Source organism: Pelodiscus sinensis, chromosome 15 (genome assembly GCF_052426305.1).
Source record: "Pelodiscus sinensis isolate ZL-2025 chromosome 15, ASM5242630v1, whole genome shotgun sequence".
Classification (NCBI taxonomy): Eukaryota; Metazoa; Chordata; order Testudines; family Trionychidae; genus Pelodiscus; species Pelodiscus sinensis.
The window spans coordinates 2,309,711-2,322,330 of record NC_143066.1 but is presented as its reverse complement, the minus strand read 5'-3'; the positions used below and the strand labels follow the sequence as shown (position 1 = coordinate 2,322,330).

General features: G+C 42.2%; 1 protein-coding gene across 22 annotated transcripts in view; it reads left to right on the top strand.

The window, feature by feature from the left end:
- MAPK8IP3 (mitogen-activated protein kinase 8 interacting protein 3) overlaps positions 1-12,620 on the top strand; it is a 126,876-nt gene that overhangs the window by 76,369 nt on the left and 37,887 nt on the right. For 9 of the 22 annotated variants that reach the window (XM_089782173.1, XM_089782163.1, XM_089782172.1 and 6 more), the window contains 4 exons: positions 1,288-1,440; positions 4,554-4,635; positions 11,424-11,575; positions 12,274-12,330. In XM_089782173.1, coding sequence (XP_089638299.1) covers positions 1,288-1,440; positions 4,554-4,635; positions 11,424-11,575; positions 12,274-12,330 — 444 coding nt within the window. The remainder of the gene's footprint in view (positions 1-1,287; positions 1,441-4,553; positions 4,636-11,423; positions 11,576-12,273; positions 12,331-12,620) is intronic. The other 13 variants (XM_089782170.1, XM_089782169.1, XM_089782162.1 and 10 more) reach the window with 5 other exon arrangements.

Here is a 12,620-nt window from a genome sequence, read left to right as displayed (position 1 = left end):
ACTGCAATGTTTACCTTCTGCAAAGGAAAATCACAACTCGCTAAGGTCTTAGCATTCTTTGAATGTCTCAGCAAAGCAGTGGATAAAAGAGAACCAGTTGAAATGATTTATTTAGACTTCAGAAAGCTTGTCAGCAAGATCCTGCATGACAAGATTGTTAAAAACTGAGTTGTCATGGGGTAAGAGGCAATGTATTGTCATGGATCAAAAACTTGCTAGAAGACAGGAAACAAATAGTGAGATACCTTTTTTCCACAATGCTAACACTTGGGTGCCACAGGGCTCTGTACTATCTTCTTTGTTGTTTAGTATATTTGTGATCTGGAAATGAAGATGAGTAGTGAAATTTTGCAGATGTTTAAGTTAGTCGGACCAGAGAGAACTGTGAGAAACTGAGAGAGTCCTGAATAAGCTAGGTAGCATGATGACAGCTGAATTCAGCATTAGTAAATGCAAAGAAACATCCTTTGGAGGGAAACAAATAAGGTATGAATGCTACAGGATTAAAGGGGGTTTAGCAAAATGGAAGGGAATGACAAAGGGAATGACAAAGGGTCTTGGGGAAAAATCTCATAAAAAGAGAGTGAAAATGTTGGGATTGTTACCTTAGAAAGGAGATCAGTTAGAGGGGATGTGAGACAAATATATAACACCATGAGTAGTATCAAGAAGGTTGAGTGGAAACTTCTTTCTGTTTCATAACACCAGAGCAAAGACCGTTAAAGACACTGAAAGGAGGGAAATTCAGAGCTAACGAAAGAAAATACTTTTTAAAATAGCACACAGATGTGGAACTCACCACCACATGAAATTGTTGAGGCTAAAATCGTTGAGGCAAAAATGTAGCAATATTTAAAAAGGGATTAAATTGCCATCAAGAATATCCACAGCTATTGTAATGAATGATACCAAAAAATTGTGGACAGGATATTAAAGCTCATGCTGTGGAGTTTAAGCCAAACTTTATTAGTGATCAAGATGAGACCTAACATGGGCGGGGTGGGAGGCAGATTATACCATGTCTGCTTTTTGTGGTGTGTTCACATCTTTCCCTAAATAATCTGGTACTGGCCAATTAAGATGGGTTTCCAGACTAGATAGTCTTATATAGTCTGTCAATTCTTATGTTCTGTCTGCTCCCTCCCACCAAATCACACTACTTTTCTTTGCATTTCCACCACACTGAATGCCTTTGTGGAATGTGTCATTTTTTTTCTCAGCTGCCTACAGGAGTTAGTTTCTGTTCTGATTGCATCTGTCTTTACCATTCCTTTCCCTGCTTTAAAGAAATGCTTTGAACGTTGTGAAGAATGATTTGATTGCTAAGGTGGACCAGCTGTCTGGGGAACAGGAGGTACTGAAGGGAGAGTTGGAAGCAACAAAGCAGGCCAAAGCCAAGATGGAGAACAGAGTCAAGGAACTGGAGGAGGAGCTTAAAAGGTGAGTGCTGCACACACTGCCACAAAGAGTTTCCTGATTTTTGATTGGTAGGGAAAAAAAGGCCACCAAAAAAACCCCTCACTGATTCATATGGCTTTGCTACCAGCTTAATTCTTTTCCCTCACGCAATTTATGATTGGAATTCAAGGGCACCTCGTGGCTTACATATGAAAATTGATTTTCTTGATTTTTAAGTAAAAATAAACATTTTATTGATTGCTTGGTTTTTTTAATTGCATGAGAACTTTTTTGTCAGATGTTAACATTTCCCAGCAGTGATTACAACCCACTATTTCAGGGCTTGAACACAATTGGCATGTGCCCTTATCCTATGCCGGCACCTTTTTGAAACGACTGTCTTGTTCTCTAGAATCTCATCCTTTACTTACAAAGTGAATTACTAGCTGCTATGGTTCAGAAGAAAACTTCAGAACCATGTCCTGAGTGCAACTACAGCAGAGATGTGAGAATGCCAAGAGCCTGGAATAAGATCTCTCAGAAGGCTGAACTGCCCCATTCATTTCATTAGAGGGTTATTTCAGATGAGTAACTATAAATGTCAATATTGTTTACTCCCTCCTGCTCAGAGTGAGATGGAGAGTCATGGATCTGCAGAGTTAACTGTGAGTGACCTCTCATTTTGGTGCCATAAGTGAGTGGCATTTAGGTGATATCACCACTTACAATTTTCCCCCAATGAAGTGGCAGCCAACTCCCAGGAGCCTATAATCGTACTGCAGTCCCTATGGGGCAAATCAAGCACAAGGAGTCCGATGGAGCTCAGAGCTGCACATTCATATTTGAACATTTGCATAATCCGTTGTGAGTGTCATTTCATTTTGGTGGTTCATGGGTGGAGCTTATTTGTGGTGTGGCCTGGGAAAGTACCTCCCCCCCCCGCCACCTAACGATAAGAACCAGTTTAGTAACAGAAGCGATACCGACTAGTTTATTGTCCAAGATGACTTGAAAAAAATCCGTTGTCTTTTCATTAAGTAAGATGTCATATAATTCAAGTAGGCATGAACTTCACTGTTGGTCTTATGGATATTTTAAACTAAAGCTCTCCTAAAAATACATTAAACATTTTATTAAAATCTTTTCAGCCTTCCCTCCCCCCCCCCCCCTTTTGGTTTTAGTGGATTAGAATTATTTTCACTGTATTGAAGCACCCTTTGCTTAAAATGGGAAGTCAAGGAACATGGTATGATCACTTAAACATCGGTTGGTATTTTGTTGAGCAGTGAATTTTTTTATGAACAGTTCAGTATATTTGTCCTGGTTAAGAACAGTGCATGTTTGTATATAAACTGTCACTGTGGAATGGAAATTGACTGGTCTACTATTGTAGATCAGGAATGACTGAAATCTTGGACCTTGTGGCTTGAAAGTTACATCAGGGCTGTTGGAATGTCAGAGGTTGCAGAGCAATGTATTTTACTAAGAAAAGTCACTGGTATCCTTAGAGTGATTAGTCTGAAATTATAGTAGCCCTACAGTGGCCAAATTGGTGCACTTCCAGTATCACTGATATGGGAAAAGAGTGAGAGTGTCATCCGAAGAGCGTATATTTGTATAATATTAGGAGAGAAACTTTATTTTAAGCAAAACCCAATGGCTGTATAATGTAGCCTTGTTTCCTAGCTTTGGCTAGGTAAAAAACAATTCTCATTTCTCAGGGCATGTTGCACACCTCTTTGCTTCTCTCAGATGGGAATTGATTACCAAATATAGGGTGTGTCTAGACTACAGAGTTTTGTCAACAAAAGTGGACTTTTGTTGACAAAACTATACCTGCGTCTACACTACTGCTGAGTTCTGTCGACATAATGTCGACAGAACTCAGCAGTTTTGTTGATGCTGGTAAACCTCATTTTACAAGGCATAACACCTTTTGTCGACAGAGTTCTGTCGACAGAAGGTGTTATAGCTTTTAGGGTTGTGTCTAGACTACAGGGTTTTGTCTACAAAGCAGCTTGCTTTGTCGACAGAACTGGATGTAGTCTAGACGCTCTTTGTCGACAGAAGCTTTGTCGACAGTATCTGTCGACAAAACTTCTGTCGACAAAAGCCTGTAGTCTAGACGTACCCATAGATTGTAGACTTGCTTATGCTTATATCTTGTGGAGCTCATTGTTTTAAAGGGACATTGTCAGGATAAATAAATTTATTTCCGTGTCTTATTAGCAGTCTTTTAGGTCAGGGTTTTTCAAAGTTGGGTTGCAGGCCCGCCTGGATAAGCTGTTGGTGGGCCACAAGACACTTTATCTCACTGTCCCCAGGCACGGAGTCTTGAAGCTCCTATTCCCTTGGCTGGAAATCGTGAATTGCAGCCAATGGGAGCTGCAAGGCTCCGCATTTATCTAAGCATCCATAGACAAAGCTTCTCCCGGCCTGTTAGCGGCTTGCCCAGGCGGGCCCATGACCCAGCTTCGAAAACACCTACTTTAGGATATTAAAACTGCCATACTTCTAAAAAATCTGCTACCGTCTTTATTATTTATATTGGATTTTTGGTTTTTGTTCAACAGTTGGCTTGTGCAGTGATGACATTGGGCTAGTTGGTTTCATACATCTTTGGTTAGTTTCACTCACTTCAGTGTTAGGGTTGCAATCCTAGCGTGAAATGAAAACATTGCTATTCATGTGATGTTTTATAAGACCCCTTTATAACCAAATGCTAAATGTTATGTCTAAAGTAGTGACTACTTTGAGGTAAGTATCTTACACTTGGTGTGAGATGTTCACATAGTGCATTGGAATAATGCCCAGTTGTACAAACATCATGCATGACACTTCTGGCCATAATTTCAACATTTCTTAGGAGGAATCATGAATGGAACCTGCAGAAGTCAGTGGGTCCCTGGCTTACACATAGTCCCATTGATTTCAGTGGAACTCGTCACGGAGTAAGATACTACTCAGCATGAGTAAGATTGTCCAAATCAGTAGTGGCTTGTTTATATCAGTCACAGTAGGAAAGAGGTTTGGTACATATATTTTATACTTCCAGTCTTTAGTGTATAGTTCTCGGAAGGATGAGTTGGCAGCTGTTCCTGGACAGATTCTAACATGTTATTTTCTGCTTTGTTTGATTTCTCCTGGTCTCCTAGAGTGAAATCTGAAGTGATCGTTGCCCGACGAGAACCCAAAGAAGAGGTGGAGGATGTAAGCAGCTATCTCTGTACAGAATTGGTATATTTCATTATTAAAATGCCTGTGGCCTGTGGGGGAGGGGATTAATGTTCTTGTTCTGTATTTACTTTATCTTTATTGTAGCTCAAAGTGGCTGCCATATAGACTACTCTGCCTTTGTAGATGATGAAGGCAAAGCTGTCCAGCACTAGCTTGTTACTGCTCAGCATTGCCAGCAACTAAGCACTAGCACTTGATTTCCTCTGTCTGTGTCAAATAAGCATCACTTCTCAGTGCCTACGCTTATCATGTCCCCAGGATGCCTGCTGTTCAAAGAGGTAGTTTTAGAGTATATCAGTACTCTGTTCAGTATTGCTAGAATAATGTCCTCTTCCCTCCTATAGCATCTAGTGTAGCATCATGTAGTGTCTCCTCCTGTAGCATCTAATTTTCCCTTTTACTCAAATTACAGTCAGTTTAACTAGGCGCTCTGTGCTGGAGTCCATTATTATACTGTGAGCTTGTCTGATGATAGAGAATTGTCTTGATGCACCTTGGAGACTGAGGGTATGTCTACATTAGCTTGTTAATTCGAGCTAGGTAGGCAAATCAGGCAACCAGAGTTGCAACTGAAGCCCGGAATTTAAATATTCCGGGCTTTATTTGCAAGTTCCTATCCGGTTGCCATTTTTAAATCCCCCTTATTTCGAACGAACTGCCCGCGGCTACACGCGGCAGTTTAAAGTTAATCCGAACTAAGTCCTTAGTAACTTTAAACTGCCACATGTAGCCGCGGGCAGTTCGTTCAAACTAAAGGGGATTTAAAAACAGCGGCTGGACAGGACATGCAAATGAAGCCCGGGATATTTAAATCCCAGGCTTCATTTCCAAGTTCGAATACCTACTTTAGACACCCTAGTTCGAACTAGGGGGCTAATGTAGACATACCCTAACAGAAATATATATACTATCATCAGCTATCGTGGGCAAAACTCACATCTTCAGATCCAGCTCAGGTGCATCGGGACTACTTGTTTTTAAAGTTACAGGCTACCTGAAAAGTTTTTATGCAATGTGTCTTGCACTGATCTGAAAACTCTAGCCAGTTCTATAGCAATAACTATTTTAATTTAATGTCTTTACATTCTCCCAATTTTGAGACAGAAACATTTTACACTCATTTTTTTCGTATTTTTCTTTTGAATGATCTAGCATGGCCACTGCCAGATGCAGGATGCCAGAGGAGAGGGACCAGCAATCTATTTCATTCTGGCCACTCTGATGGACCTGTAGTCATTTCTGTGAATATATTTTTTGGCTAAGATTAGCATTTTTTATTTATTTATTTATTTATTTTTAAATCTAGCCCAGCTATAGCCCAAAAACATACAAACCAGGGAATAATAGAAATACTACTTGGAGATGTCACCTCTTATGCGACAGGAAATCTGATCCGCATCCTCTCTCCACATTTGCACATAGAAAAGACTGTGCTGAACAGTATTGGGCCAAATTAATCACCAGTACAATTCCATTGACTTAATGGGAATTAGAGAGGTATTTGACCTATTGAGAGCTTTGAGTTTATGGTAAATGAGCAAATTATGCATGTGAACAAAGGATTCCGTTTTGAGCTGAGCTGTGCCAATAGACCTGTGTTTAAAAAAATAAAATAAAAATGCAACTTCCACCAGATTGTTAATAGCAATTTCCTCTTCAATCACATGTTTCTTCTGTCTGCAATTCAGATGACTTAATTTCAGGAAGGCAGGAGTTTAGCTGGCTAGTTTCCAGTAGTCCATTTTGGTGTAGTGCTACACCAGACCTATATCAGCCTTCGGTGCTGAAGTGGGGGTATCAACAATTACAAACAAAGCTTAGTTGTTCTTCCTGATAGCATGTTTTCAACACATTTAATGTCTCCCGTAGGTAGCTCTTTACTGTAGCTGTTGTGAGGAGGGCTGTCTTGGCTGCTTAGCATACATTGCTCTCATTTTCTTTCCCTTGAGGGGAGTGTAGTGTGTAAGATCTCTTTCCCTTTTCAGGTCCATGCGTAGATTCACCCAGCCTACAATAGCCATACTCGCCTCTACTAAAAGAAAGCCTAATTATGTTATCCTCCTCAAGGAATCAGATGGAAGGTTGTTTGGCAGGGAGAGGGGCTTTGGCCATTTTATTAGTGGGGATATTGAGTAGAGGCAGATATATATTCCATTTAGGTATGTGCACCCAGCACGCTGGAGGCAGAGTCATTTGCCTACCAATACTCTGAGAATACTCATTGTTCCTCCCCACTTCTGACCTGACCCCCTTCACTTCCTTCTCACTGCCCAGGTGTGATTGTAGACTCCAAACCTCGCATTTAGTTTTAGCCTAGTTTATTGTATATAATAAGTTAGCGGTAATTAATAGTCAGTAGATAATATTTCCGGGTTTAAACATTGTCCTTCATGTTGAGTCTGGGAGCTGACCTTGCCTATGAAGATCAAGGCAAAAAAAGCATTGAGTATTTCAGCTTTTCCTGCATCATCTGGCACTAAGTTGCCTTCCCCATTCAGTAAAGGTTTCGCACTTTCCGTGACCACCTTCTTGTTGCTAACATTCCCACAGAAACCCTTCTTATTTCCCTTCATGTCTCTTGCTGGCTCAAACTCCAGTAGTGCTCTCACCTTTCTGATTATACCCCGGCATACACAAGCAATATTTTTGTTGTACTCCCTAGTCATCTGCTTAAGTTTCCACTTCTTGTAATCTTCCTGTTGTCTGCCAAATTTTCTATTCTTTCTGCAAATTGTAGATGGTTTGTTCATGTGCTTCAATAAGGCTTCTTTAAAATACAGACAGCTCTCCTGCATTCCTTTCCCCCTCATATTAGCCTCCCAGGGGATCCTGCCTATCAGTTCCCTGAAGGAGCCAAAGTAACGCACATTGGAAAAAATCCCAAGTGCACATACAAAATGATGAGGGCAAAGTTAGCTATAACCATTCAAGAGGGAGATCTTAATTGGAGTCATTGTGGATAGTTCTCTGAAAACATCTACTCAATGTGCAGTGGCAGTCAAAAAGCAAACAATGTTAGGAATCATTTTAAAAAAAAGAGAGAGAATAAGACACAAAATATCTTATTGCCTCTCTATAAAACCATGGTACGCCCACATCTTGAATACTGCGTACAGATGTGGTCTTTGCATCTCAAAAAAGATATTGGCATTGGAAAAGGTTCAGAAAAGGGCAATGAAAATGATTAGGGGTTTGGAAGATAGATTGAAAAGACTTAGATTTTTATTCTTAGAAAAGAGGGAAGATGGGGTTATGATAGAGGTCTATAAAATCATGACCGGTATGGAGAAAGTGAATAAAGAAAAGTTATTTACTTGCTCTCATAGTGTAAGAACTAGGGGTCACCCAATGAAATGAATAGGTAGCATGTTTAAATAAACAAAGGAAGTTTTTCTTCATGCGGTGCAAAGTCAACCTGTGGAATTCTTTGCCAGAGGAAATTGTGAAGACCAGGACTTTAACGTTTCAAGAAAGAACTGGGTAAATTCATGGAAGTTAGGTCCATCCATGCTTTTTAGCCAAAATGGGTAGGAATGGTGTCCCTAGGCTCTGTTTTCAGGGGCTGAAAATGGATGACAGGAGAGGGATCATTTGATGATTACCTGTTTCTGTTCACTCCTTCTGGGGCATCTGGCATTGGCCACTGTCAGAAAACAGAATACTGGGTTAGATGGACCTTTGTTCTGACCCACTATGGTTGTTCTTATACCCATCAGTTCCCTGAAGGAGCCAAAGTGTTTTTCTGAAGTCCGGTGTCTATATTTTTCTGCTCTCCTTTCCTCAGGATCCTGAACTCAGCTATTTCATGGTCTCTGCTGCCCAGGTTTCTACTTACTTCTAATTCCCCTACCAGTTCTTCCCTATTTGTGAGCATTCAGTCAAGAAGAGCATGACCCTCGTTGTTTCATCCAGCACTTGCACTAGGAAGTTGTCCCCAATACTCTGTGCATGGCTGTATTGCTCTTCCTACAGATATCAGGGTGATTTAAATCCCCTATGAAAACCAGGTCCTGTGATCTGGAAACTTGTGTTAGCTCTTCAAAGAAAAGCCTTGTTTGCATGATCCCCCAGGTCTGGTGGTCTGTAGCGTATGCCCATCACAACATCAGCCTTATTGCTCTCGCCTCTCCTCATAACCAAAAGAATCTAAACAGGCTTTTCTCCAGTTTCATACTGGAGCTCTGAGCAGTCGTATAGCTCTTCTACATACAGTGCAACTCCTCCACCTTTTCTCCCATTTGTGCTTTCTGAACAGTTAATACCCATCCAGGATAGTGCTCCAGTCATGTGAGCTGCCCACCAAGTCTCTGTTATTCCAGTCATATCATAGTTCCTTGACTGTGCCAGGGCTTTCAAGTCTTTCCCCAGACTTCTTGTGTTCATGTACAGGCACCTAAGGGACCTAGCTTATTTCCCTACTTAGTGTGAATCAGGAGACTTTTGCACCTTCTTCCTTATGTTTCCTCCCAGTATCCCACTTCCCCATTTACTCCAGGGCTTAGGTTACCATTCCTCAGTGACCCTAGTTTAAAGCCCTCCTCACTAGGTTATCAAGCCTGCCTACAAAGATGCTATTCCTTGTCTTTGTTAGGCAGATCTCTTCGTAGTAAGCCTTCTTCCAGGAAAAACATCCTATGCCTGAAGAATCTAAAGCCCTCTCTGATGCCATATGGTCCAAGAACTGGTTCCCTTGTGAGACCTAACTGTCATTCTGGCAACTCTGATGGGCTTCTCCACTCAAGCCTGCTGCCCCTCCTGTCTCAGAAACCTTATTCCTGGTGTGCAAGTGGCAGACACTGTTGCCTTACCTTATCCTTGAAGAATGGAGTGTGACGCTGTGACCAGACCTAAAGTTTTATCCAGGGTGGTCTCGGTTTCATCTGAATAAGGTGGTGTATTTTCCTGAGGTTTTTTCCCCCATGGAAGAACAGCCATACCCTTCCGGAGTAGGAAGTGCTATTCTACCTGGGAAGTCAAGCAATGTCTAGACAGAATTAAGTTGTTTTGTGTTCCACCCTGCCTGTTGGAGTCCTGTGTGGACTGCTTTAGGAGACAAGTAGTCTGTGCCCAAACCATCTGTAAGTGGATACAATTCTGTATCAGGGCTGCATGTGAGAGCTTCAGCTGCACCTCCTCAGTGGACATTGTCTCGTCCATGAAGCGTGCAAGCAACATAAATGGCATCCCTAAGTGACATTTTTCATACTGGACATTTGCAAGGCTGCCATGTAGTCGACCATGTTCATGGACCACAGTTTCTATTGCCACATCTTCCAGAGTGGACGCAGGCCTCAGAAGAGTGGTTCTGCTATCCTTATTTCAGCAGGCTCAGAGCCCTGCCACCAGATTGGATTACTGCTTGCATAATGTTCCCTCTAATATTTCCATTCTGGTGTGGATTTTTTCATCCTTGTACAGAATAAATTGTGTATGCACTGGGGAATGTGCGAGTGTGCATCGCCACTAGAAACAAAAACCTAGTTGTGGGCACTCCTCTAATTAGCCAGGTGGTATTTGAATCTCTGAATGGCCACACAAGCACACCGCTTATAGGGAACACTGCTGACAAGTCCCCTATGTGGAATACATGTCTGCATCTACTTGAGAAGAAAAAAATGGTTATTTATTGTAACTGTAGCAATTCAAGGTGTGTTGAACCGCCCTCTGTATCAGAGTCTCCTCACCAGATTTCAGTGTAAAGGAATTGAGGGAGGTCAGGGCAGTGCTGCTTCATATAGCCAGGGCAGGGGCCACAACCATAAATACTGCCCCTCTATGGGAATTGCCCCTCTATGGGAATTTGCACACCAGGCAACAGGCTCTGGATTTGGTGCACTGGGCATGCACATACCTAAGTGGAATACACATCTGCGTCACATCCTGAAGAATCACAGTTAGAGTGAGTAACCTTTTCTTGCTGGGAGTTGGCAGAGAGGAACTAACCAGCTTGAACCCTACACTTGTGACTTGCTGGACGTCTTACCTGAGTGATTGACATGTGGCAAGAAATTCTGAGCCACACAGAAATTCTCTGGTTTTTCAAATGCCAGTATTTGCCTGACCTTGTATTTTCAGTGATTCATTTTTTCTAATTTCATAGGTGACTACTAAGAACATTGGAATTTTAAGTTTTGAGGGTTGAACCACGAGAGCCACTTAGTATATTTCAGTCTGTAAAAGCCTACCACCAGGGAGCTCTTTGAGTGCAAGGACTGTGCCCATGTCTCTCCCAGGTCTCTGTCTAGTGAATCCTGCAGAATGTTCTGTGCTCCCCTTACAACTGGCTTTTCCTTCCTGGTCTGGTAGCTGAGCATGCTTGTTGTGCCCCATCCTAATCGGTAGCCTTGATCACTGGCTAGCTGGGGAGTTTTGCCCATGTCCTTTTCTCCATGCTGCAGTGGTTAAAGGGAGGAAGTGCCTCCTTGGCATCCGCCTTACAATCAGCAAAACCCTGAGAGAGAGCAGGTGAGTGCAGTCGTGCCATGTGACTAGGAAAAGCCCTTTCCTTGCCTAACAGTAGTAGCAGTTCCTCCTGCTCCACCATTTTCTCTGCTCATTGAAAATGAGCAGGATGCCTCCTCCCTCTTTGCTCCTTATGAACAAATGTTGTTTCATGATGCTCCCTGCTTTTGTCCCAAACTGCTGCTGGTGGGGCCATTTGGCTACAGTTAAAGCCTCGGGTGGGAGGGGAAACATTAAACAAGATAGGCAGTCAAGTAACAGTTGTATTTCACCTCCTGACTTCCTCTTTACTAACCTCATCCCCTCCCATTTCTTGTTGGCTGAAGCAGTGCTCCTCCCCCCTGCAGGATAACATTCCCATAGCCCAGCGCCGCCGCTTTACCCGTGTAGAGATGGCCCGTGTCCTGATGGAGCGCAACCAGTACAAAGAGAGGCTCATGGAACTACAGGAAGCTGTCAGGTGGACAGAGATGATCAGGTGAGGCTGGGTGTTCCTGTACAGAAGTGGTTGGGGCAGACTCCTGTCACATGTTTTGCCTGTGGGTTGGACCTTACAATTGGTGGGACCCAAATAAAGAACTCAGATTGTGAATTGCTGAAGGTTTTTAGAACATAGCGGGCTTAAAACTTTCTTTCCTGGTTCTAATAGCTGGGCTGCAGCAGAGAATAAGGACACAACTTCCCAGAGTTACATGGAGGCCCTGAGAGGTTGTGTTCAGGGTTGATCCTGCTAGCTAAGAAGAATCTTGGAAGGTTTCCTGTATGTACCTTATAACATGGGAAATCAGGATTAAGGGTGCCCCTGAATGAATGAATATCTGTGGCTACAGCTAAAAATGAAAGAATATCTTAGCCTCTGATTACCAGTGTCTGACTGGACCGGGTAGTGATTGGAGCTGATGCCACTTTAAATTTATAGCATTTGTTCCCACATCATACACACACAGAGACACAATCTACTCTAGTCTCCTTTCATTACTGCAGGTGGCTCCTTTTGATCATGTCATCCTTTGACCCATGTTTCCAGAATAAATTCTTGAATGAAGGACTCCTAAGTCTGCACTCTCTCCCCTCTTTGCAGCTGGAGCCAACCAGCTGGCCTGATGCTAGGTAAAAGGGAAAACAACATCTTCACATAATGCTGAAATTAATGGTTCTTTGAAACATTTTCCTCAGAGCTTCCCGGGAGCACCCATCTGTCCAGGAGAAGAAGAAGTCCACCATTTGGCAATTGTAAGTTACTGGATAGCCTCGGTAGACTTAAAAGATGCTAGTGTTGCTCTTACTATTTTAGGCATCAGCTTGATAGCACCAGAAACAGAATCTAAGTAGAGATGAGTCAAAATTGTAAGCTATTATCTGAGCCACTTTACCGCAAAAACATCATTGATTTTGGTAAAATGAAAATCAGATCTAAATTACACGACTTGTTTTATAAACCCTGTGGAGATTACTTACATCTGAGACTGGAGAGGTAGAATAGATTCTCTCACATACTCAGAATTAGTTTATATCAAGAGACA